The sequence below is a fragment of the Pongo abelii genome, chromosome 8 (assembly GCF_028885655.2).
Source record: "Pongo abelii isolate AG06213 chromosome 8, NHGRI_mPonAbe1-v2.0_pri, whole genome shotgun sequence".
Taxonomy (NCBI): domain Eukaryota; kingdom Metazoa; phylum Chordata; class Mammalia; order Primates; family Hominidae; genus Pongo; species Pongo abelii.
The window spans coordinates 7320849-7346007 of NC_071993.2; the positions used below are offsets into that span (position 1 = coordinate 7320849).

The 25159-nt window shown below is 43.1% G+C and overlaps 1 protein-coding gene across 7 annotated transcripts in view; it reads right to left on the reverse strand.

Annotated features, from left to right (window-relative positions):
- Window positions 1-25159, reverse strand: part of SFMBT2 (Scm like with four mbt domains 2) — a 249971-nt gene that overhangs the window by 83394 nt on the left and 141418 nt on the right. For all 7 annotated transcript variants that reach the window (XR_008510264.2, XM_054521895.2, XM_054521894.2 and 4 more), the window contains 2 exons: window positions 6300-6401; window positions 1300-1447 (listed from right to left, as the gene is read on the reverse strand). Coding sequence is in view for 6 of the 7 variants with exons in the window: in XM_054521895.2 (XP_054377870.1) it covers window positions 1300-1447; window positions 6300-6401 (250 nt within the window). In the remaining variant the exon portion in view is untranslated. The remainder of the gene's footprint in view (window positions 1-1299; window positions 1448-6299; window positions 6402-25159) is intronic.

Here is a 25159-nt window from a genome sequence, read left to right on the forward strand (position 1 = left end):
GGTGTCTCCACTGGACAGTCTTGAAAAGTGAAGCAGTGATGTGGCTCAGGGTGCAAAGCCAGTGTGTACCAACAGAGAAACAAACACCGAGGCCTCCTGGAGTCCTCACTGCTACCAGGGGACACAGTCCCAGGACCCAAGCTCTGCCTGGAGACCTATGATCCAAGTGACCCTGTGCAAGTTATATAAACTCTCTGTGACTTAGATTCTTCATAGTTCACTTTGAGGAGTGAATGAATTAGGCATTAAAAACAGTGACTAGTAAACTGTGTTCTGTGTAAGTTTACCATCTACCATTAGGCCGAACTCCATGATTGTACAACTTTAACCCAAAGAGTCAAAAGCTGAAATGGAAATATTCAAAAGCATCTCCTCCATAAGGACAAATATGGGGAAAAATGAAGATAAAAGCCCAGCAGAGTACAGTCATAGTAAAGGTAAGCAGGCAGGCACCATTAAATGATGTAAACAGAGTGGCGAGGCCACCAGGCAAGATGGGACTTAACCTGTGGGAACTGCATGATTCTCCCAGTAGGGTTAATGTCCCAAGCAATCCAATCCCTAGAGATCCGGAAAGGTTAGTAAAAAACCCCTTATTATTTAAGGTTGTCTGTTAAAATCCTCTCCAATAAGTTTACTTTTCTCATCTTTTTCCAATTTTCTTCTTCTTACTGTACCTTTATTATTCTTCTCTTAGTCTCACCTCTCATCTTACTGCTTTCTTCCTGAATAAACCTGAGGCCTATAGAGGACAACAAACCACACTGGTAAACTCTAAGACTGGCACTCACTTGAATCCCAATTTAAAATTATTTTAATGCATCCTGGCTCCCAATGTAATTATTTTAAAGTATTATACCATCTAATTTTTGGATATCTGAAAGCAAATTGACTCTGGAGAAAGCTTAGCTCATTGGAAATAAACACTCTAAAGAAATGATTCACCAACACTGTGTTACATTTGTAAAGCCACTTCTCAGACGCTTTCAAGTCTTTGAGCTCAATCACTTAGCAATGCTGCACCCTCTATGTCTACACAACAGCAGCACATCTACCAATAATGCGATAATGGATGGGGAAACTCCTGTGGACAGAAGTGAGAAGCCCAAGGCCGCTCGCCTTACCAGGGGATGGAGCTGTAACTGACACCTATGTCAAGCTGATGAAGAACGCCCTATTTCTACTACATCTAAACCTTTTACACAACCAGCCTCCCCAGATTAACGCAGGCGTTACTTCAATGACAGTAAGACACCCTCCTGAATCGCCAGACCCTGCACACCTTCACAGAATACAAACCTTTGGGAGGAGTGAGGCTGACTCCATTTTTAAGGCACCATTGTACTGGCAAAATCCCCAAAGAATCTGCATGGCACAGCATTGAGAGTTTACTTGGTTCAGGTCTTAGGTCATCAATAGTCACTTGAAAAAAATGATTGTTAAAAACCTGAAAGAAAAAAAAGTGGGGAGCCAAAGGTTAATTCTTTAGAGTTACATATAATGCTAGTATAAAATAGTGGCAGAGCTTCCAAAGGCAATTAATAATAGTTCATCAAAATGATTTGAATACAAACTGTCATTTCAACATCTATTACTAAATTAATTCAGCTGATAAAAAGTTAGAATTGACCGCTGCGGTCCTATTAATGGAAAGATAAATAACTAGGTTATATGGAAGAGTGAGAATAAACAAAATCAAAGACTTAGAGAAGTAAACCAATGGCCATAGCTTGAAGAAAAATGAACGGAGGAAGTCAGACAGACAAACCCCAGCTTAGATGACAGCCAAGACAGGAACTGAAAAGTGAAACTGTTTCTCAGTGTCCAAAGCCAGCACCGAACTCTTTACAGCAGATCGTTCAAGAATCTCCAAGATCTGGCTTGGAGCTTTCTAGTCTCATCCTGCACCTTATCCCTCAGAACACCCCACCCTCCAGCCCGAGAGGAAATCACTCACACTAAGCCTCATGGACTACAATACCCCCCAATGCCATGTTTAAGCTATCAAAACACAGTGCATTTTCAAGGTACATCTCATATTTCATTGCTGCTGATCTGGCTAGAATAAACCGCCCTCACTCTGAGCTCCTAAAATTTCAGACTTCAACTTCTGTATTGAAAACTCTCATTCCTTCCTAGACTGATAACACATCAGTCTTCCACTGCCATAGAACACAAGTTATTAGAGGAGAGTGATGTCTTTTTGTTAACACAAGTATTTCCAAATGCATATAAAGTGCTTTGTACACAGGAACTGGATAAATGTCCACTGAATATAAGAAGAAACATCAATGAAGAAATAAGAGCAAGACATGCCGATAAACCAAGCAGAGGGTAAAAATCAGATGGACCATTACTGAAAAGCATGATGGATTTAAGTAACTTAGTATCTAAAACAGGCCAGAAAAAAAGATCCCTTTCCCAATTCAACAGACATAACCCAGTCTTTCTTAGGAAACCTTGAGAGTTTTACAAAGCTACGATTCCTGGCTCCTTCATTTTTTTTCTGGAAGCAATTTAGTTCAAAGTGAAGCAGGAAAGGAAACTCACTTCTGTTCTTGCCTGTGCTAATTTTGGCAAATAGTTTACTGAAGGTTTGCCTGTGAAAGTCAACTTCAAGCAACAAAGGATCAGATGGGGCCTTCCCAGTGAGGTCATCTCCGAGAGCCCTGTTGAGAATCTCATCCTCCCTCCACCCGAAAGGATTATGAAAATCCTTTGACTTCTATCATTTTCACTCTGCTGGGCACCTGGACTCCACTGGACAGTCTTGAAAACTGATGCACGGTGATCTGGCCCAGGGTGCAAAGCCAAGTGCCTACCAACAGGGAAACTAACACCAAGGCCTCCTGGAGTCCTCACTGCTACCGGGGGGCACAGCCCCAGGACCCCAACATCCCTGCCCTGCTGTATTTTTCTCCTTAGCATTTAATATGTAACATACTAGATTTATTTACTTATTGATTCTGTTTATAGTCTGTCTCCCTCCATTAAAATATAAGCTCCACAATGGGAACATTGTCCAGAATTGAGCCTATGAATGCTCAATAAATATCTGTTAAGTTACTGTTATTTAGTCTATCTTGCATATATACACATACTAACACACATACATATATAAAGAGCATGTGATTTTGGTGGAGCCACAGTACCCTGTGAAGAAGGAATTTCCACAACCGTTAAAATGCATGTTCATGTGGGAATGCTCTAAAGGAAAAGCTTAGTAAGTTTCATCAAATCCATCAGGGCTCATGTTCCTAAATGGTCCAAAGCACTGTTTTGTGCTCTATCCAGTCCATAACCCACAGGACTCAGAACTAACGCCCAGAGCAGTTAACTGACTTGCCCAAGACTGTACAGCTAAGAGATGGCAGAAACAGAAACAGAACCCAAGGCTTCTAATGCCAGTATCCTTTCCTCTAATCAATACAACACACTTCGCTTACACAGATGACATCATCACCATCTGCTAGTATCTCAACACCAAAAACACACCTTGGCTGGACTGCTGGAGGTTCATCATTTAATACTGGATCCACTACACGCCTGCCTGCATCCTTGTCTGTTTGTTGTAACATTATTTACATATTTCTTCAACAGTTATGCCACCAAGAAAAGGCCCAAGGTGGAAAAACAATGAAACTTTCATTGTGATGAGTAATGACAGCACAGTGTGTTATATTTTCAAACATAATATTCCAAAGTACTTTCCCCATATTTAGAGAAATACATTTAATTATTATAAATATCTTCTACGCTAAGAGTATTCTGATACCTCATTACACGGAGATGAGTCTTGAACCTGGAGAGGTGCCTAACTAGGTTCTAAAAGACAGATGCACACATCCTAATCCATGCATTATATAAAACATGGTCAATAAGAGAAGGAGGGGTGTATACGAAACAGCATGACTTATTTTATCTTTGCTACAAAGGGCAAGAAAAAGCAAAATAAAAAGGAAAACACAGTTTAGAAATCAGTAAAAATACATTCTCCCTCCCCTCAATAAGATCTATTTAGAGAAAATTATTTACTGTGAAAAACCAACTATCACTGGAAGTCTATCCAACTAGAAAAAGATATTTGGGCTGAAATTAATTTTGATTAGTAGACACATTCTAACATTACATATTACAACTATTTAAAGGCATAAGAATTATTTAAAGGCATAAGAATGTGAGAGAGGCCGGGTGCAGTGGCTCATGCCTATAATCCCAGCACTTTGGGAGGCTGAGGCGGGCGGATCACAAGGTCAGGAGTTCGAGACCAGCCTGGTCAAGATGGTGAAACCCCATCTCTACTGAAAACACAAAATTTAGCCAGGCGCGGTGGCAGGCACCTATAATCCCAGCTACTCGGGAGGCTGAGGCAGGAGAATAGCTTGAACCTGGGAGGCAGAGGTTGTAGTGAGCCGAGATCATGTCACTGCACTCTAGCCTGGGTGACGGAGCAAGACTCCGTCTCAGGAAAAAAAAAAAAGAAAAAAAAAGAATGGTGAGAGATGCTACCGCTGACAGGCTATGCACATCAACTCTTTTGAGTTTAATTGATAAATACCAGGTGAAGTGACTCTGTAGTGTGATACATCTGCAGACAGACGGGCAGCTGGCATGACTGCAGCACCCACTAACGGAACAAAGGGGAATTCTGGCTAGGATTCAACAGGGTACCATTTGTCCATCTTGGAAAAATATCTGACAACTGGCAGGATACACAGTAAAGAACCCCAAAGGCCATTTCAAACAAAAGGTTTTTAATGGATGCTAATCAGGAATACATGACTTTCAACCTCCAGATTATAAAGCAAAAGCCAATATATTTTTCTTTAAATAAATAACCTTAAATATTTAAAGTTTCTTTTTGTTTTTGTTATTGTTCGTTTGTTTTGAGATGGAGTCTCACTTTGTCACCCAGGCTGGAGTGCAGTGGCAAGATTTCAGCTCACTACAACCTCTGCTTCCCAGGTTCAAGCGATTCTCCTGCCTCAGCCTCCCAAGAAGCTGGGATTACAGGCATGCACCACCATACCTAGCTAATTTTTGTATTTTTGGTAGAGACGGGGTTTCACCCTATTGGCCAGGCTGGTCTCAAACTCCTGACCTCAGGTGATCATCCCACCTCAGCCTCCCAAAGTGCCCGGATTACAGGCATGAGTCACTGTGCCCAGCTCCTAAAGTTATCCTTGAAATAAGCTACTTTAATGGTTATAAAAATAATTTATGTTCACTAAAGAAAAAACATTTAGAAAGCATTTCATTTTTATAACCAATTTCCATATTCTATAATACATTATCACTACTAAATTCCTCAAGTGTTACCAAATCATAAATTTTTAAAAATTCATGACTCAAATAACAAACACTAATCACTGCATGAAAAGTGATTTTCCTTAAAGAAAACCCATATCCTTAAGAAAAAGAAATTAAAACAGATTTAAATCTTTAATTAAATTCTCCTAGTGAAGTACACAAAAGACCATTCACCAAAACACACATTGGCCAAGAATGCTAAGTTTCCCACACCATTTGTAAGAGAATACTTAAGGTAGAAACAAGCAATTTTGATTTTACCAGAGGTTATGTCATTAAAACTTATTTAATGGGGAATGGATATTATACTCTTTTTTAAAAATTTTTTATTGTTTGTAGAGACAGGGTCTCCCTATGTTACCCGGGCTGGTTTTGAACTCCTGGGCTCAAGTGATCCTTCCACCTTGGCCTCCCAAAGTGCTGGGATTATAGATGTGAGCCACCATGACCTGCTGGGATATTACAATCTTCAAGGACTAACAGATCATTATAAAATTGTCTTTATGTTAAAAGGTAATTTTATTCTGAATCTGTAGATCTTAGAAGCATGAGTTTTTCTTTAGTCAACGAGGGTAGATGAGAAAAAGAACACAGAAATGCTAGACATGGGAGGTGAGAATTTGCTTTGCACCATTTTCATGTATTTTCCAAGTATAAACAGATCATATTTACTACTACCTGTGCAGGAAGAACAAATTACCCTTGTAATGATTACAACATGCAACTCGTCAGTGGACAACTAGCAGAAGACAAGGAAAATTCACCCTATCCATGATAAGAGGGGGCATCTGATTAGAGTCACTCTGTGCCACCAGTAATAAACACAGCTTAAAGCAGCGCTGGACTGGAGGGGCGGCAATCTTCTTTAGCTTCGCCTGGCATTGCTGATAGCCTTGCACGAATATATTTCATCTGGTCGTCTTTGAGTTGAAAGGCTTAATCTGATCCACTCTAGGGGTTGGGTCGAAGAGCGAGGGAGGAAAACCCACCTTAGTCACCGATGCAGGAGAGATGTAAAAGGGCTCGCACATATTCACTGTCTCAAGCTTCATCCCAACTGTGAAGAAATGGCTTCGCAAATCTGCATGATCCTGCAGGGAGAAAGATGAAAATATTGAAAGCCACGGTATTGTAAATGACCTCAGCCACTGTCCGGATGCGCTCCTGGAGCATTTTATTGGGCAACCAAAATCTTATGGAAACAATTAACCTTTCCCGTTTCGAATTTCTAATGATTGCCAGATACCACAGATTTAATTATTTTCTGCAGGCTAAATTGCTTTTCCAAGGGAGAGGCAACAAGGCTTCCCAGCCATGCTTAAATTGACACTAAGCAAAAATTCACATTACACTGTTTTGCTCGTCCTCGGTGCTATTAACTGAAGCACAGCAGAGTAAGGGGGGCAATCTGTCATCCCAACACAGCAGGGTGTCTTCAGAAAACCAGGTCTCTTGCTACTGGAGTCACATCTCAGGGCTTCAGTCAGCACCCTGTACCCACGGTCTGCCCCCACCTCCCGTGTCTAAGAGCACACAGCTTGCCAGTTACTGGGAGTAAGCTGGCACACAGCTTACTGGTACGAGTCCAGGTAGGGGTACTCAAGATCCCATGATCTTAGAGATGCCTGCGGGTAAGAATCCAAATCTGCCCCACAGATGATTAGAACCTGTCTCCTACTCAATAAAGGTGAGCAACACCCCATTCCTAATAGGGGTCTGGCAGTTTTATAACCTGCTCACAGCAACCTTATGTGAGAGAGATGGGGCTTTCCTGCCTCCTAAGAAAACAAATTTCAATATCCACTTCAGCTACACAGCAATAGAGGAGGTTGGCTGGACTCCGGATACCAGAATTTATCTTGCGGAGATGGAGGTCACCTCATAACTCACAGTCTGGATAAACAGCAGCGGATAAATAAATGTATTTGCAGTCTGTCCCTGAGGAAATAATAGCTGCAAATAAATCCTGCGATTTCCAAATACATCAATTGGGTGTAAAGTACAAAAATATCTGGGGACCTGTTACTTTCTTTTACCTGCAAATCTAAAGTGGGTTTTTAATTACTCCAACGACGCCACTCTATATCAAACTCTGAGGACTGCATAATGTCCAGTCCGGCAGTGCCTGTTTCCCCAAAGCCCCCAAAAGCTGGTTAGTACCATCAGTGTCCAACAGGAGATCAGACTAGAACTGCTTATAAAACTCTCAACCAGTGCACCGAGCTGCCAAGGTAACAGAATGTAAACGCCTATAGAACTGCACGGACCCTTTCATTTTTCATGTCCCCAGGGCAGTCTGCAAAGGTCTCTGTATTGGGGGATGCATGAGGAATGCTGGGGCCATGTCCAAAGAGGACATTAATCAGAACAAGACAGGATGCGGTCAAATACGACAAAACCCAATCAAAGGAACTGGCCACTCCAAACATTTACAAATTCCTTAAGAATTTACAATCCACACTTTATAAAAATTATACGCATAAGGAAAAGTATAAGGAAATAGGTGCAGGTGATGATTTGCATTGTTTATGTTGCAAACAAAGCCTTTAATTTATTTATTTTTAGCTTTTATTTTAGATACAGGGGTACATACACAGGTTTGTTACATGGGCATACTACACTCAGGTAGTGAACATAGTACCCAATAGGTAACTTTTCGACCCATGACTCATTTCCCCCCTCCCCTCTAGTAGTCTCCAGTGTCTATTGGTCCCATGTTTACGTCCGCGTGTGCTCAAGGTTTAGCTCGCACTTCTAAGCGAGAACATGAGGTATTTGGCTTTCTGATCCTGCATTAGTTTGCTAACAATAACGGCCTTCAGCTCCATCCATGTTGCTGCAAAGAACATACTTGCATTCTTTTTTATGGCTATGTAATATTCCATAGTATATATGTACCACATTTTCTTTATCCAGTCCATCACTGATGGGCACTTTGGTTGATTCCATGCCTTTGCTATCGTGAATAGTGCTGCAATGAATGTGTGAGTGCATGTGTCTTTTTGATAGAATGATGTGCTTTCCTTTGGGTATACAGCCACCAATGAGATTGCTGGGTTGAATGGTAGCTGTTTTAAGTCGAGAAATCTCAAAACTGCTTTCACAGTGAGTGAACTAATTTACATTCCCACCAGCAGTGTGTAAGTGTTCCCTGTTCTCCACGGCCTCGCCAGCATCTGTCGTTTGTTTGACTTTTTAATAACAGCCATTCTTACTGGTATGAGATGGTATCTCCTTGTGGTTTTGATTCCAAAACATTTATTTTTAAAGGTGGCTTGAGGAAGGCAAATCAGGAAACAGAAGGAATCGAAGGCTACTGTACAGAGAGCGAATGTGGATTAACACACACCAGCCATAATGTCCAGGCAGGGCCAGAAGCCACAGGTGAGAAGACATCACAACTAAACCAACATTCAGCTAGCATCTGAATTCAAAGATTCAAAGTTAATTTGAATGTTTCTAGCACAAAGAAAAGACAAATATTTAAGGTGATATGTATCTCAATTATACTGATTTGATCTTTACAAATTATATGAATGTATTAATCACATGTGCCCCAAAGTATGTACATTATGTACCAATAAAAAAAATTAAACATTAAAAAAAAAGATTAAAAGTGGGCTGGATGCAGTGGCTTCCACCTGTAATCCCAGCACTTTGGGAGGCTGAGGCGGGCGGATCACGAGGTCAGGAGTTCGAGACCAGCCTGGCCAATATAGTGAAACCCTGTCTCTACCAAAAATACAGACAATAGCTGAGTGTGGTGGAGGAGCCTGTAATCCCAGCTACCTGGGAGGCTGAGGCAGGAGAATCATTTGAGCCTGGGAGGCAGAGGTTGCAATGAGCCAAGATCACACCACTGCACTCCAGCCTGGGCGACAGAGCAAGACTCCATCTCAAAAAGTGAATGTTCCTGTCAGACACTGCTGTCCCCAGTACCCATCAGCGGGAAGTGAGCCCCAATCATGGCTTTTGCAGGTAAATATCCTTCTCCATTTAAGTACAAACCCTTTCATCTTTGGAAAAGGGGAATTATTATAGAATTATGATATAATAAAACATGGCCTGAATGAACTCAGCAAGTCTAAGCAGTCATTATTACGCTGTTTGACAACTCAGAGGTGCCCTCAGTCACTCCCGGCACATTCATAACTATAAGTAATGGTTAACAGATGAATGTCAGTGTTTCTCAGGAGCCTCCTCTCTGTGCAGGACCCCCTTCCTCCTGCAGCCTGCCCCTCACCAGCTGCAGCCACAGGGCGAGGCATTCCTGAGGTCTGGTGCATGGGGACAGGCATGGGTCTTCTCCCTGGCTGCCTCTATCACCCCGGCTCTCCTGAGAGTCTCTGCTCTAGGGGCATCCTGACAGCCATGGGGCTTCTGGTCTACCCACCCTCTTCATTCCCTCCATTCCAGATTCTGTGCTTCTCTCTGCTCCACAGAACTCTTGCTCCAACCTTTGCTCTCTGAGTAGAGTCAGCTTTCTAAGTAGGGTTTACCCACAACCCCAAGCCCTTTCTACATCCCAGGCCCTCAGCCTGACCTTGACCGCTGACTTGGAGTCTTTAGCCAAATCCGCACCCATCTTTTATCCCACACTCCAAGTCCTCTGGGAAGGTCTGTCAATCATAGCTCCCCATGCTGTGTGGAAACTCTGTGTCCCCAGGAGCCCTGCCCTTTCTGTGGACTTCCTGTGTTCACGGTCATCTAGCAGACACCAGGCAGTCGCTGCCGCTCCTTGGAAATACAGCAGACAGCAATGTGTCCCTGAGATAACCCTGTCCACTCAGGGCTGCGGACTGTATTGGAAATGCTTATGGGTAATGACTTCAGTGTCCTCTACATCTAATTACATCTCTAGGTTAAGAGGGGATCACTTCCGCTTCCTGCAGACAACACACAATCTCTTCCTTTTTTCCCAGAGTGTCCTGTGCTCGAATGTCCATCATCAAACTTCCCATCTTTGCTCATCTATAACAATGAACATAAACATCAAAACCATGCATGGTGAATGCACGATGAAAATAAAAATAGCATGACATTAAAATATTCTTAAACAGTTTAAGAATAATGCTCAGTGAACATTATTCCAAAAATTTTAGAAACTAGTTTTCCCTCTGTCAGTCTTGGCTCTGATCTCCTACAACTTAAATTATTTCTCCCGGATTTCAGCTGTGTGGTAAATGTATATTGGTCTTTGTCCCTGGTACAGGACTCCTAAATCCTGTGGGATTTCCCAGGTGACAGGAGCTCTTTTGTTCTAATGGGTCCATTCTTGGTGGGTCCCTAAACAGCTTCAGGGTGGGGACTCATGTCCAGAAAGCCCAAGGCATAATTAGAGAGGGTTGTAAGTTCATTTCCACCCCACAATCACTAGGGAGGGGAGAAGAGCTGGATATGGAGTTCATTACCAATGGCCAAAGATTTAATCAATCGTGCCTACATACTGAAACTCCCATGAACACCCTAAATGACAGAGTTGGGGTTTTTCAAGTTGATGAACACTTCCATGTGCCAGGAGGTGGGGGCACCCCAAATCCACAGGGTCAGAAGCCCCGGTGCCTGGGACCCCCTTCCAGCTCTCACCGCGGGCACCTCTTCCATTTGGCTGTTCATTTGCATCCGGTATGGTACCCTTTACAATAAACAGGTAATAGTAAGGAAACTGCTCTGTGAGACCTTCTGGAAAACTATCAAATCCGAGGAGGGGGTTTCAGGAACCCTAATTTATAGCCATCAAGTACAGGAAGCCCAGGACTTGTGACTGGCATCAAAGTGGAGGCATCTTGTGGTACCGAACCCTTCACTTTTGGGGTCTGCACTGCTTTCAGATAGTGTCAGAAATGAATTAAACTGCAGGATATTCACTTGCTGTGCAGAGAGTTGAAGAACTGGTTGGTGTGGAAAAAACCCACACACGTGACGTTAGAAATGCTGTGGGTAAAAACAGTTCATAAGTTATAGTCAAGACACTTCTTACTCACAGAAATGCATGTTTTTCCTTCCAAACTACACAAAACCCCTTAAACACTCTTGTTTCATATACTGAAAAAAGAAGCCAGACATTCTGAGAGGTCGCAGCATCCAAACACAGGTATTTGTAGTCTGGCCTCAAATAGCCACATACCTTTTTATTTATTTTTTTTATTATTATACTTTAAGTGTACATGTGCACAATGTGCAGGTTAGCTACATATGTATACATGTGCCATGCTGGTGTGCTGCACCCATTAACTGGTCATTTAGCTTTAGGTATATCTCCTAATGCTATCCTTCCCCCCTTCCCCCACCCCACAACAGTCCCCAGAGTGTGATGTTCCCCTTCCTGTGTCCATGTGTTCTCATTGTTCAATTCCCACCAATGAGTGAGAATATGTGGTGTTTGGTTTTTTGTTCTTGCGATAGTTTACTGAGAATGATGATTTCCAATTTCATCTATGTCCCTACAGAGGACATGAACTCATCATTTTTTATGGCTGCATAGTATTCCATGGTGTATATGTGCCACATTTTCTTAATCCAGTCTATCATTGTTGGACATTTGGGTTGGTTCCAAGTCTTTGCTATTGTGAATAGAGCCGCAATAAACATACGTGTGTGCATGTGTCTTTATAGCAGCATGGTTTATAGTCTTTTGGGTATATACCCAGTAATGGGATAAATAGCCACATATCTTATCCTACTGAACTTCAACTCTGTATTTCAGAAATAAATTTGGAAGCTATAAAATACATTGCTGTATCTTCCAGCCCTAACTTTCCCTTTCTGAAAATCACTTTCTAATCAACATCCAAAAAAAAAAAATTCCCTCTATGACCATGTAGAAATCCCATCAGTTTGAAAGCTAAGTCAGTGTAACGGAAATTGAGAAGACTCAAGAATAAAGACAAAACAATTAAGAGTTTGGCTAAACCTGCTACTCTAATGTTTATATTATTCATGAATGACATTTTCAGAAGTGTTTTACTGCAAGAGCGTGACAATATTTTCTGACGGGGTTTGCCACTGAAACTTCTGGCCATTGGAGAACTTTAAAAAACATGAAAGATATCCATGCTGTATGTGCAGAACTTTCCAGTAAATGCCAAACTCCCTCATTTATGCTACGTGGCTCACCCAAGAAAGGCTTCAATAAATATTTATCAAATTAAACTGAAGGGATGACAAAAACCCGATGATGTCTTGACATCCATTCCAGTCCTATATTCTATCATTCATCCAATAAGCACTGATCAGAAACCACTGAGGTACCGCACAGGAGACTAACAGCTATTGCATGGAATACACAGAACATCCTCCATTTGTCAAAGGGAGAAGGAAAAGACAGGCAAGAACAGCTATGGGAGATCCAGACTGAGAAGGAACTTCAGAACAATTTTTTTTTACTTCTAGCATATAAAAACGAAGTATCACGATGATCACAGTAGTCAAAAGATTTATAGGAGTGAAGCTTAATTTGGAAGACAAAAATCATGTGACTCAGGATGATAAAAGATTCTGGGGGCCAGGCACGGTGGCTCACGTCTGTAATCCGAGCACTTTGGGAGGCTGAGGCAGGTAGATCATGAGGTCAAGAGATCGAGACCATCCTGGCCAACATGGTGAAACCCCGTCTCTACTAAAAAAAAAAAAAAAAAAAAAAAATACAGAAATTAGCTGGGCATGGTGGTGTGCACCTGTAGTCCCAGCTACTTGGGAGGCTGAGGCAGGAGAATCACTTGAACCCGGTAGGCAGAGGTTGCAGTGAGCAGAGATCGAGCCACCGCACTCAAGCCTGGTGACACAGCAAGACTCCGTCTCAAAAAAAAAAGATTCTGGGAAGGTGGCACAGTGAATTTATGCATGGAGACTGGGCTCTGGATACTGGATGGAAGCACTGAAATATGATCTAAAAGGCAAAAGAAGTCACTTGACACTCCTAAGGAATAACAAGTTTTTATGATAATTGAAGAATTCAACACCAGCGAATTTCCAAATAAGCCAATAGACAGAACTGCTGAGTTCTGTGGTGTAAATGTCCATCCATATTAGTATATGAGAAAAGATGCAGCTATTCTCATTGAAAAACAAATCTAATCACCCCAGACCACTTACTTTGGGCTGTTAATGCAGTCAGAGGGCATACATTCACTTACACAAACACCCAACTAATCATCCTCAATGTTAAGGACAGAGAGACTTCCTGGGTCCTGAAGATGATTCGCCAAACCGATTATGTACTGAGAGATAATGGAAAATTCACTGTCGTTTGAAAGAGACATTCTTGGCTTTTGCAAAGCTCTAGAGAATCATTCACACTTTGCAATTATTGGATCAAGAATGATGTTTTCCTGTTATCAGGATATATTACTAAGTCCTTAGTAGATTTACAAATATGCCTGTCACATTAAAGAAATATTGTTTACTTAAGAGTACTGGAGTCTGGTCAAATTGTGTACAGAAAAACTACTCTCCTTTAATAAATGCCAGCAATGTCATTCCCATCTACATTCATCACTACCCATTTTTATTTTTGCCCTAAAGTAGTTTTATATTGATCAAAAGTAAAATGCCATTCATTTTATTGGAGGACTGTCTTAACAGGCTACTGCGGCAATCTCTCTTCAGGGAACCTTATTTTCAGCAGACTGACATGGTAAAAGTGGTTCTGTCTACATCAACTTCTTTCTGCACCCTGGTTTCATCGGCTTTACTCCCTCCAGAGCCTGAGCAGTTCTCACTCTCCTACTAAGATGTAGTAACTCTGTGCTGAGACGAACTAGGTTCTGTGTATACAAACTGGAATCCCAACTCTGAAAATCCCAAGCCCCAAACGCGAAATTTTTTGAGGGCCCACAAGACGCTCATAGGAAATGCTCATTGGAGCCTTTTCTATTTCAGGTTTTCAGATGCTCAACAGGCAAATGTACTGCAAATATTCCAAAATATGAACCCGGAGACACGTCTGGTCCCAGGCAATTTGGATAAGAGATGCTCAGGCTGTAATATCAAGTGGACAGAAACAGCTAACATGTTGTAAATACTGGCAGGCATGCTCCCCGCATGGTCATTTTCCGCTGACACAGACTGTGGGGTGGAATCCCTCTTGCGGGAGGAAATTAAGATGCAGAGAGATGAAATTACCTAAGCAAGGGCACACAGCTACCCAGAGAAGCCAGGCTTCAAACCCAAGCAGCCTGATTCAGTCTGAGCCCACCCTCTAGCCACTAGGTTATATAACAGACCACGGAACAATGACCAAAAAGGATTTTAAAAAATCAATAGTTAGTACAAGCCAACAATACCATTACAACGTACAACCTACCTAGAGCCCCCTAAAATTTTCTTTCAAAGAGAGCTATTGCTAAGTTAAAAATACAGGTGGGAACTGAACAAAGAGAACACATGGACACAGGAAGGGGAACGTCACACACCGGGGCCTGTTGTGGGGTGGGGGGAGGGGGGAGGAATAGCGTTTGGAGATATATCTAATGTTAAATGAGGAGCTACCGGGTGTAGCACACCAACATGGCACAAGTATACATATGTAACTAGCCTGCACATCGTGCACATGTACCCTAAAACTTAAAGTATAATAAAATAAATAAATAAATAAATACTAAAGCACGCATAGACAAAAAAAAAAAAGTGATAGTTACACTGATCATTTGCTTAAAACCTCCAAGTTTTGCTGTTAATTCCTCGCACTTTTCAGTGGCTTAAGAAAAAAGTGTATGAGTGCATTCTGGCCGTAAAAATTACTTCCAAAATATTTATCTACAGCCAGTCACAGCCTTCATCAACGATTAACAAATACCATGGCTACTTTCGTGTGTTTGTACAGTAAGCAATGAAGATTTAGGAAATATGTGCAGCAAAATGTCCACGGTGCTTCAATTATCCTCTATCGATACCGACTTCCATGCGATGTTATCAATGTTAACCAAGACAGGTTACTCTGATCAATGTGGTTAATCTAGTACACATGGCTGGCTGCAAAGTCCACATCAACCCCAACCTGTGACTGGTATTTTAAATACCATGTGATAGGCACCATCCTATAATGGACGCACAGGAAGTAGTTGATGTGATTCCTGACCCTGAGAAGCTGGAAATTTACTTAGAAAATCACTGAGGTCAGGAGTTTGGGACCAGCCTGGCCTACATTATGAAACCCCATCTCTACTAAAAATATAAAAATTAGCTGGGTGTGGCAGTGGGTGCCTGTAATCCCAGCTACTGGGGAGGCTGAGGCAGGGGAATCGCTTGAACCCAGGAGGCGGATATTATAATGAGCAGATATCACGCCACTGCACTCCAGCCTGGGTGTCAGAGCGAGACTCCGTCTGAAAAGAAAAGAAAAAGAAACAGGAAAAAGGAAGGGAAGGAAAGGGAGGGGAGGGGAGGGGAGGGGAGGGGAGGGGAGAGGAGGGGAGAGAAGGGAAGGGAAGGGAAGGGGAGGGAAGGGAAGGGAAGGGAAAGAACTGTGCAGTGAGAAACAGGAAGTAGAGTATCATGCTGGAAAAAGGAGTATGGACAAACTGCAATATCTTGGTGTCCTGACTTTATAGTTTTGGCTTATGTCTCACTTTTTTCACTTAAAACAGGGGTCAGGAGGATCCCGTAACCTCAGAGCCCGCCCTGGGTGCACTCACTACCCACAGTCACCCACCACTTTCAATATCTGCCTCTGATGACGTCCTTGCCTTGGCAGTGGTTGCTGTGCCTGGAAAGGGACAGCACCTGATTCAGGAGGAGTGAACCATCGCTGCGGGAGAAACACACCTGCCTGGATATAGTCATCATGAGTCAGCAGCAACTCATGTCTCTGGCAGGTGCCAAAGCTTCAGGGTGAACAGTAAAGTTCTTTATAAAATACAGTATACACGTGGCTGTATTAATCTACAGACAGCAATGGAGAGTACTACTAATGGAGAGACAGGAGAAAGAGAAGACAGAAAAGAAAGAACATTCATGTCTGCCGGGCCTGCCTGAACTTGACTCATCTCCATTTACTTGAGGGGCTTGAAGAACCGAAGCTTATGCTCTTAAAATGTCATTGTGTGGCTATCACAGACTCCGAAAATAGCTAATGCCTCTTCCCATCCCCACTTCGTTAGATAAATACATCTCGCATGATATAAAATTGTGAAAGATGTGGCACAGGGGAGAACAAGTTCTCATTAATTAATACAACAAAATTAAAATGTACTTGGTGAGGATTTTCATGTAAAAACAAAAAGGCAGTGAAATCATCCTTATGCAGAAACCAGATTTTTTTTTCATTGAGATAGGGTCTCTGCCACCCAGGCTGAAGTGCAATGATGCAATCAGGGCTTGCTGCAACCTCCGCCTCCCGGGCTCAAGCAATACTTCCACCTCAGCCTCCCGGGTAGCTGGGACTACAGGTGTGCACCACCATACTTGGCTAATTTTTTGTATTTTTTGTAGAGATGGGGTTTTGCCATGTTGCTCAGGCTGGTCTCAAACTCCTGGGTTCAAGCAATCCAACCGCCTCAGCATCCCAAAGTGCTGGAATTACAGGCGTGAGCCACCGTGCCTGGCTCCAGGAACCACATTCTTAACCTGAGTTCCACAATCAAAGGCTACAGGAAATTCTCTTTCTGCAGCAGCAATCTCAGTGTCAACCTTCGGTTCTTTGCTTCTTCCTTTCGGCTTATTTGGATATAAAATAAAACAGACAAAAAACAGATATAGGATTCACCCTGCCCAGTTTTTTTAAGTAACAAAATCTTTTAGTGTATTGTACTTACACAAAAATACTGCACAGTATATATTTTTTCCAGTTCCAACATGCCAGTTTTTTGGTCCAAAGGGAACTCAAATATTGCATGTGCTTCTTTTCAAGGCCTCCATTAATTTGCATAATTTCTAAGACTAGGCTTCAGTGAAGTCAATGGAAGGTTTTAGTTAGTATTACATTCAAATTAATATATAATGAACTATGCTTTAATTCCTCTATTCGTATCAGCATGCCAGGTCCCACTGAAAAAACCATCCAAACCATTTATGATATCATTCTTCTTTTGTTTTACCAATGACCTAGTGCTCAGATGTTCATTAGAAAATTACTCCGTAATACTAGTTTCATTGAAAAACAGATATTAGGAGGCCAGCATTTATTAAATCAATAGTATTATGACATTTCAATTTGATCACACTGATTTCAATTTAGCCAGTGAAGTATTTGTAACAAAAATGTAATTTTAAAATCTATTGCTGAACACTAATAAACATTTCTATTTTTTACTTACAGAGGTAAAGAGCGATTTTATCTAGTAGTTGTGCATTCAATCAAGTTCAAAAACGGTAATGAGAAATTTAGTACCGTAGTATCATAGATTACAACCTGAACCACACAATTTACAACAGGCAGGATGTGGTGGACGTTGAGGGGGCCCCTAAATGCATTAACTCAACTGCTGTCATGGAAACATGACGCCAGCATGCTTCACAGAAAGAAGCAAGAGCTGGGAAGGTGCAAAACTTCTCTACCCAGCAGTCTGAGCTTCTGTTCTGCCCTTCCCAGACACCAATGTGGAGGCCAGTAAACACAGAGAGCTTGCAAACCCCTCTATGTGCTCTGCCACAGGTGGGAAGCCCCCCCACTGTAAAGTACCCACTGCCAGGCAGCCCGGACTGGATCTAATAACAGCTTCAGTCTCCAGAGCCTTCCTCACACCCCAGCTGCCCTCGGCTTCCCTCCCTCAACCACTTTCCAGGTGAGAAACAGGGATGGTCAGCCTCAACACTATTGGCCTTTGGGGGCCAGATTCTTTGTTGGGGGGCTGTTCTGCCACTGTAGGATGTTGCAACTGCATCTATGGGGTCTATCCACTAGATGCTGACTGCATCCCCCACCTGGGACAACTGAAATGTCTCCTGGCTTTGCCACATGTCCACTGAAGGGCACATGCCCCTGGCTCCTGAGTTGAGGACCATTGATTCAGATTCGGTTAAGAGAGAAGTCAGGTATTGTTGATGAGACACCTGACCTTGTGGTCTCCTCCCCCTACACTTCTGATGAGCTTCCTCAGCATCAATGGATTCTCTCTGCCTCTGTCTCCAGCATTAACTCACTCTAGCACCCACCCTTCAGCCCCTTGGTGTGATCAGCAGTGCCAACCATCCTTGTTAATTGTGACTCACTCTGATGCTGTCTCAGCAAGACCTGGAAATCCTCACTTAGGTTTGTGCCAGTCTACACTGCAGACCCGGTGCTGCCAGTCTACACTGCAGACCTGGTGCTGCTGTTACCCTCCCACTGCCTCCACTTTGAATGTCTAGTGTATAAAATTCAAAGATGCTGTTATGAATGACAGCAATAACCATAAACAATGGTGACCACAATATGGTGGTACAAGAGGTGCTTTGCATGCACAGGACAATGACAATAACTCAAGTACTCCTTAACCCACTAGCCTACTACCACTATGGCAGCAATGGGTTCTCTGTTTGCAATGAGTAAGCAATCATTTCCAACCTGCAGACAAGCAGACCAGTCACCTAAAATGGTCCTGGTCCTCAAGGAAGCCTTTATTTATTAAAGGGCCTTCTCACACAAAGACCAGACAGAAAGCCCTACTCGACCTGGTATAAACCATAAGGAAATCCATTATCTCACACAGCAAAGGGGTCCAGAGAAAAGGCAAGTGAACAGAAAAGACTGGTGAACAGAGCCATGAGCAATGTCAGAAATGGCCTCGGTTCTTTTCATCCTCCTCCTTCCACACCCTAAATATGACAGCTTTCCCCAGTCCAGCTCCTCCCTCGTGGGCTCAAGATGGCTGCAGAAGCTCCAGGGCTCTCAGGCAGAGCAAGGCCCCCTCTTCCCTATGCTGCTTCTTCAAAGCAAGGAAACCTATTCCAGAAACCACCAGCAGATGTCCTCATGTATTATTGACCCAAATTGGTCACAAATCTCTTCCTAAGCCAATTACTGACAAGAAAAATGGGGCCACTTTTCCGGCTTACACCACTGGTTCTAATTCTACACAGGCGGCATCTAGCACATTCCCCAGTGCAGATAGTTATTTGGCAAGGGGCGGGGCAGTTGTTACTTAGTACAATAAAAGATCATCCTGGCCAAAATCCCAGGAGAGCCCTCGTCAAAAGCAACTGAGTAATAAGGAGTTGAGCAACATACTCCAGTTCAAATACCATACTGAATAGGCAACACTGAATACTCTCAGAATTCATTTTCTGGTTCTTTGTCATAATAATACTGAGTTTGCACAGCCTTTAAATATCCCAGCTTACTTCTGAAAACTGGGACAAAAGAAACATTTTTTTTAACAAAAGTGTAGCTTTGGGTTTGAGGTAAATCTGTGCATCCTGGCTCATCCATGGTCTCTCTGTATGAGGTATGACTAGACATTAACTTCTCCGAGCCTGGCAATTCCTGAACTTACCCAGTAAGACTCCTAATGCCTCCCGAGTCAAGTTACTGTGGGGATGTGAGATAGTACGCGCACAGTACCCAGCACGAGGTCTGCAGCCCGTGGGTGCGAATCATTAGAAATGCTCACCAATTCACTGTAACACTTTCCAATGGAGAATGGTGTTGGAGTTCCTGTGATTCATCTATGGCTTCAATTATGTTTTTCCTTCATACCTTTTTATGCTATCCCGAAAGGTCTGAAAGGTTAATACATATTCCAAAAACGTCCTCAAGGTGAGTGGCTTATTGCACAGAAAGCCAGGGTTTGTAACACTCTGGCCACGCCTTGCTCCCTGTCCCATTGTTTATAGACCTGCAATCTCTCAGAATCATCAGATGCTCAGCAATGACTGAGGCTCAGGGAGTGCCTGAATCAGTACAGACTCACAGGCGAAATGACCAAATGTTCTGATCGCTTTGCCGAGTGGGGGTTACGTATGCAGGCATGTCTGGATGGATTTACTTTTAGGAGAATCCAGATGCCAGCAGGGAAAAGAATAAATCCTGTTGTGATCTAGAGACTTTGCAGGTCACCACAAGTGCAAGATCTTGTTAAATATTAAGGAGCTTTAAAGCAGGTTTCCACTCTCCTAAACTTAGCCTTTCCTTTCATCAAGTTGTTAAGTGCAGGACATCATATATTCATGTAAAGGTTTATCTGACATGTTCATGCTGGCCTTTCTGGTTATAAATGGCACTGGCGACAAAACTGGAGGCAGATTTTATCTTATCCTTGACTTTATGTCATTGAGACAGGCAGATTCAAAGTAGGGTGGCTGGCGGAAGGACGGAAGAGAGAAAGCTCAGGAATGAACAGTCTCCACATCTTTTATTGACACCCAGCAAAGTAGGCCAGGCTCCTCAGTGTGCCCTCCCTGGGGGCAGGGGTGACAGCGCTGAAGGGCAAGGCCCGGTGGCATGGCCACACCACTGGGCTCCCCTTATTACATGGGGTCCTCATTTTCCATTAGCTCTCAAACCTCTGAAGTCCTAAAGTTAAAAGAGAGAAGCTCAAACTTCTCTTTACATCAGGTTCCTCCCTGGAGACACTGCTATTGGCAACTGTCTGTTCATGAAAGGTACTACGGGGCTTAAACGGGCGGCCTAACTTGCAAAAGGATTGGTGGTTTTTAAATTTTTTTTGGAGGGGCGTGGGGGAGCCACCTCCAAACAATTTCACTGTGGCTTAAATCCACAATAACATCTTCTGTAGATAAAAGAATTATAATCTTTTCTTAATTATTTTTATTAATAGAGAATGGAATAGAAAACCCCCCAAAAATAAAAATCGGGCACAATGATCACTTCGAAATGTGTCTAGTTTTATAAACAAGAGCTGTATCCCCTTTGCACACCTCCAAATCCCATACACCAATCACACTAAGTTCATGCTAATATGATCTCACGTTTCCTGCAATCCCAGGAACTGGCAAGAGTCAGAATTATCCGGGGTAAGCAGAAGCCATTTGGGAATGGGAACTCCCAGAGCAGATAACTGAAAGTTGACTAAATTCTTAAATTCTTAACGTTTAGGATTAAAAGCAAGTTGCTATGTAACGGACTGTAGACAGCGGAGCTCAGGCCCCAGTGATCAAGCAGCTGCGATAGCGAACTCTGTATAGATCTGGATTTTGCGATTTTTAGAGTTACACTTACTGTTTGACTGATGTTACCCTCTTTAGTGTGTCTCTTATAAGGTTTTCTCCAATACTCATAAAAACTAGATGGCCCCGCTGGTCCTTTTTTGCCATAGAATTCACGTGCTTCAGTTTAAGTACCCAGAACAGGCAAAGGATCCCACAGATGAACCCCACCTCGCAGTTCTGTATGTTGCCAGGGACGGGTATTCAACGAACTGGACTTCTCCGGGGTTTCCACCCAAAGAGATTCTGTTTAACAAACGTCTTCAAATCTGTAAAGAAACAGGAATGGCAAGGGGAGGTAGACGAGCACGCGCTCTGCAGAACTGTGCTTTCAGGCCCAGACACTGGGGATGCCTGAGAGAACAGACCTGGCTCCAGCCATGGGGTAGAAACCTCACAAGTTCAGTCAATGGCACCAAGATCACAGAGGGACATGCACCAGTCTGCTAACAAAATCACCTACCATCAAAACAGCCTCTATTTCTTTTCTTTTGTTTTCTTTTTTTTGGTTTTTTTTTTTGAGACAGAGTTTCTCCCTTGTCGCCCAGGCTGGAGTACAATGGCGCGATCTCGGCTCACTTCAAACTCCGCCTCCCGGGTTCAAGTGATTCTCCTGCCTCAACCTCCCGAGTAGGTGGACTACAGGCGCGTGCCACTAATGCCCAGGAAATTTTTGTACTTTTAGTAGAGACGGGGTTTCACCATGTTAGCCAGGCTGGTCTCGAACTCCTGACCTCAGGTGATCCACCCGCCTTGGTTTCCCAAAGTGCTGGGATTACAGGCGTGAGCCACCGTGCCCGGCCAACAGCCTCTATTTCAAAGCCATTTGGGGATAACATGATGAGAAAGAGATATCCATCATGTATCCCACAAACATTAACTGCTAAATGACTTGGGCAAAAAATTAAGCCCTGTCTCTATATATGGGCTTAAGGCAAATGCCTGGAGAATGTAAGTGTCCCACCGGAAGGCCAAACTCAGCTACAAGCGTTTGAGTGTTGCTGCATTTAGCTGCTGAATAAGGGAAAAAGAAACCAGTCACCATAGAAACTGCAGCCTCACAATCTATCGTAAGAGAAGCCCGCGTCTTCCTTACCCCTTTGGCTGTACCAGATGGAATGAGAAAGAAAAGCTTCTCTTTCTTGGCCACATTTAATCTTCTCTCCTCAGCCCTTAATCTAGGTCTCCGATGCTAAAATATAGGAGAGATTCCCTCCTAAGGGTTAAATCTATAATCACACTGACAGGTACATCATTCAAAGCTAAGAAAACACTGAAAAAAATCACTGGATGTGGAATCTTCAGTGCTACGAGCAGCATGAACACTCATAGTAGAGAGGGTGTCCATGCAGGGAAGGCCTTTCTTTCTTTCTTGGTTTGTGTGGGGAAAAATGGCCTCACACAGCATTTCTTATATCAGTTAGCCTTCTCTACGTGTCCACGTCCCTTCCTTTATTAAACATCGAGAAATAGAGAAAGCAAGATACTTAAAGAAAGCATTCCACGTACAGTTTCAGACCCGACCAAACCAGACTCAACACAGTGCACTATCGTGACTGCTAGTCCTTTATTTACGGATTTCCAGGGTGCCTTTTATCCCTCATCAGTGATGTGTGTATAATCTCGATACTTATGTCAAAGACGACAGAGACTGAGCTGCAGAAGGACACCAAGACACTGGGTATTTTATGGAAGTACTTAGACCAGGCACACATTTGCTCTGTTCTGAGTCCATATGAAGTACAAGCCTCAGTTGTCATGACCTTGGATCCCTGTAACCTCCATGAGGTGCAGATTCTGATTAGGAACTGGTCAGGGAGGTGATAAGAGAATGGACTGGAATTAGTGTCCTGGGCATACGACTCACATCAAAAACAAACTTCTCCTTGGCTTCAAATACAACGGAAATAAGCGGGAAGCACTAGGGAGTCACTGCCCAGCCACACCTCACCTGTCAGTTACATACACTCCTGAGAAGCATGACATGAAACAGCGATCAATTCAGCAGAAAAGAATTAGCTGCCTATACAAAAGCAGAAACCCTGGATGCCAACCATATCCCCGGACCAGAGTGCTCTCTTGGGCTTATTCCTCAAGTTCCTTATATCTTTATTCTCTATTTGTTTAGTTAGAAAACAGTATACAGTAGCAGGTTAGTGCCCGGATCAAACAATCCGAAAAGACGGACACTTTAAAAAACAGAAAAAAAAAAAAAAAAAAGCTCACATAAAACATGTGTAGACAACATTAAGCCTAGTCCGTGATCACTTTCAACAAGCAGCAAACCTTGACATTTCAGGTTTGTGAGCAACGGGATTTTGTGGAACATGATTTGTTTTTGTTTTTGTTTTTTAATGCTGAGATTTTAATTTTATGTTTTGATTTCTTTTTTAATGCTGAGATCTCCCTCCCTCCCTCCCTCCTTCCCTCCCTCCCTGCCTCCCTCCCTTCCTCCCTCCCTTCCTTCCTTCTCTGAGATGAAGTCTCGCTCTATCGCCCAGACTGGAGTGCAATGGCACAATCTCAGGTCACTGCAACCTCTGCCTCCCGGTTTCAAGTGATTCTCCTGCTTCAGCCTCCCACGTAGCTGGGATTACATGCGCATGCCACCACGCCCGACTAATTTTTGTATATTGTGTAGAGATGCGGTTTCACCATGTTGCCCAGGCTGGTCTAGAAATCCTGAGCTCACGCAATCCTCCCGCCTGGCCTCTCAAAGTGCTGAGGTTACAGGCATGAGCCACCGCGCCTGGCCCCTGAGATGTCTTCTTAATTTCAATTCCTCCCAAATACTCTTCTCAGTGCTCTCAACTCTTTCCTCTTCTTAGCCAAGAACTGAGCTGGGGTATTTTTAGTTGATTACAAAAGTGCCATCCTTAGTTGTAAACTCACCATCCCATAAATGGAGCCATTCCCCTCTTAGGCTAGTCATCTCTATTATTCAGAACTACTCACAGGAGGCTTGCTTAATTTAAGTTATAGTGATGACCTCTCCTATGTTTTGATCCTTCTAAGTTAATTTTTTGACTTATTTCTTCATGAATCCCCCATTCAAGAATATTCACTGAGAACTGATGATGTCCTGGGCACTGCGGAAGGCACTGGGGATAAAGCAGTCATGAAAATAGAAACTTGGCTCTCGTGGAGCCTGCATTCTAGCTAGGGGAAGGAGGCCATATGCAAAAAACTATTTAAATTAAATTAAAAAAACAAAAGGCAAAGTGCTATATAATAGTCGGGGGAATCAGTGCTGAGATCAGTGCTGAACCAGGATAGCAGGGAGAGTGCGCAGAAGGGGAGATGGTGGCACAGAGAGCGGTTTTCTTTCTTTTCTTTTCTTTTTTTTTTTTTTGAGACAGAGTCTTGCTCTGTCACCCAGGCTGGAGTGCAATAGCATGATCTCGGCTCACTGCAACCTCTGCCTCCCGGGTTCAAGCGATTCTCCTGCCTCAGCCACCCAAGTAGCTGGGACTATAGGCAAGCACCACCATGCCCAGAGAATTTTTGTATTTTTAGTAGAGATGGGATTTCTCCATGTTGGTCATGCTGGTCTCAAACTTTCGACTGCAGGTGATCCACCCACCTTGGCTTCCCAAAGTGCTGGGATTACAGGCATGAGCCACCACGCCCAGTCCGGGGTTTTCTAATTTTAAGCAGACAACCGTAGGAAGTGAGGGAAGGGGCCATGCAGGAATCTGGGAGTGACCTTCCAGGCAGACCAGGCATTACACGAAGGCCTGAGGCAGGAGTAAGCAGGTGTCCGTGG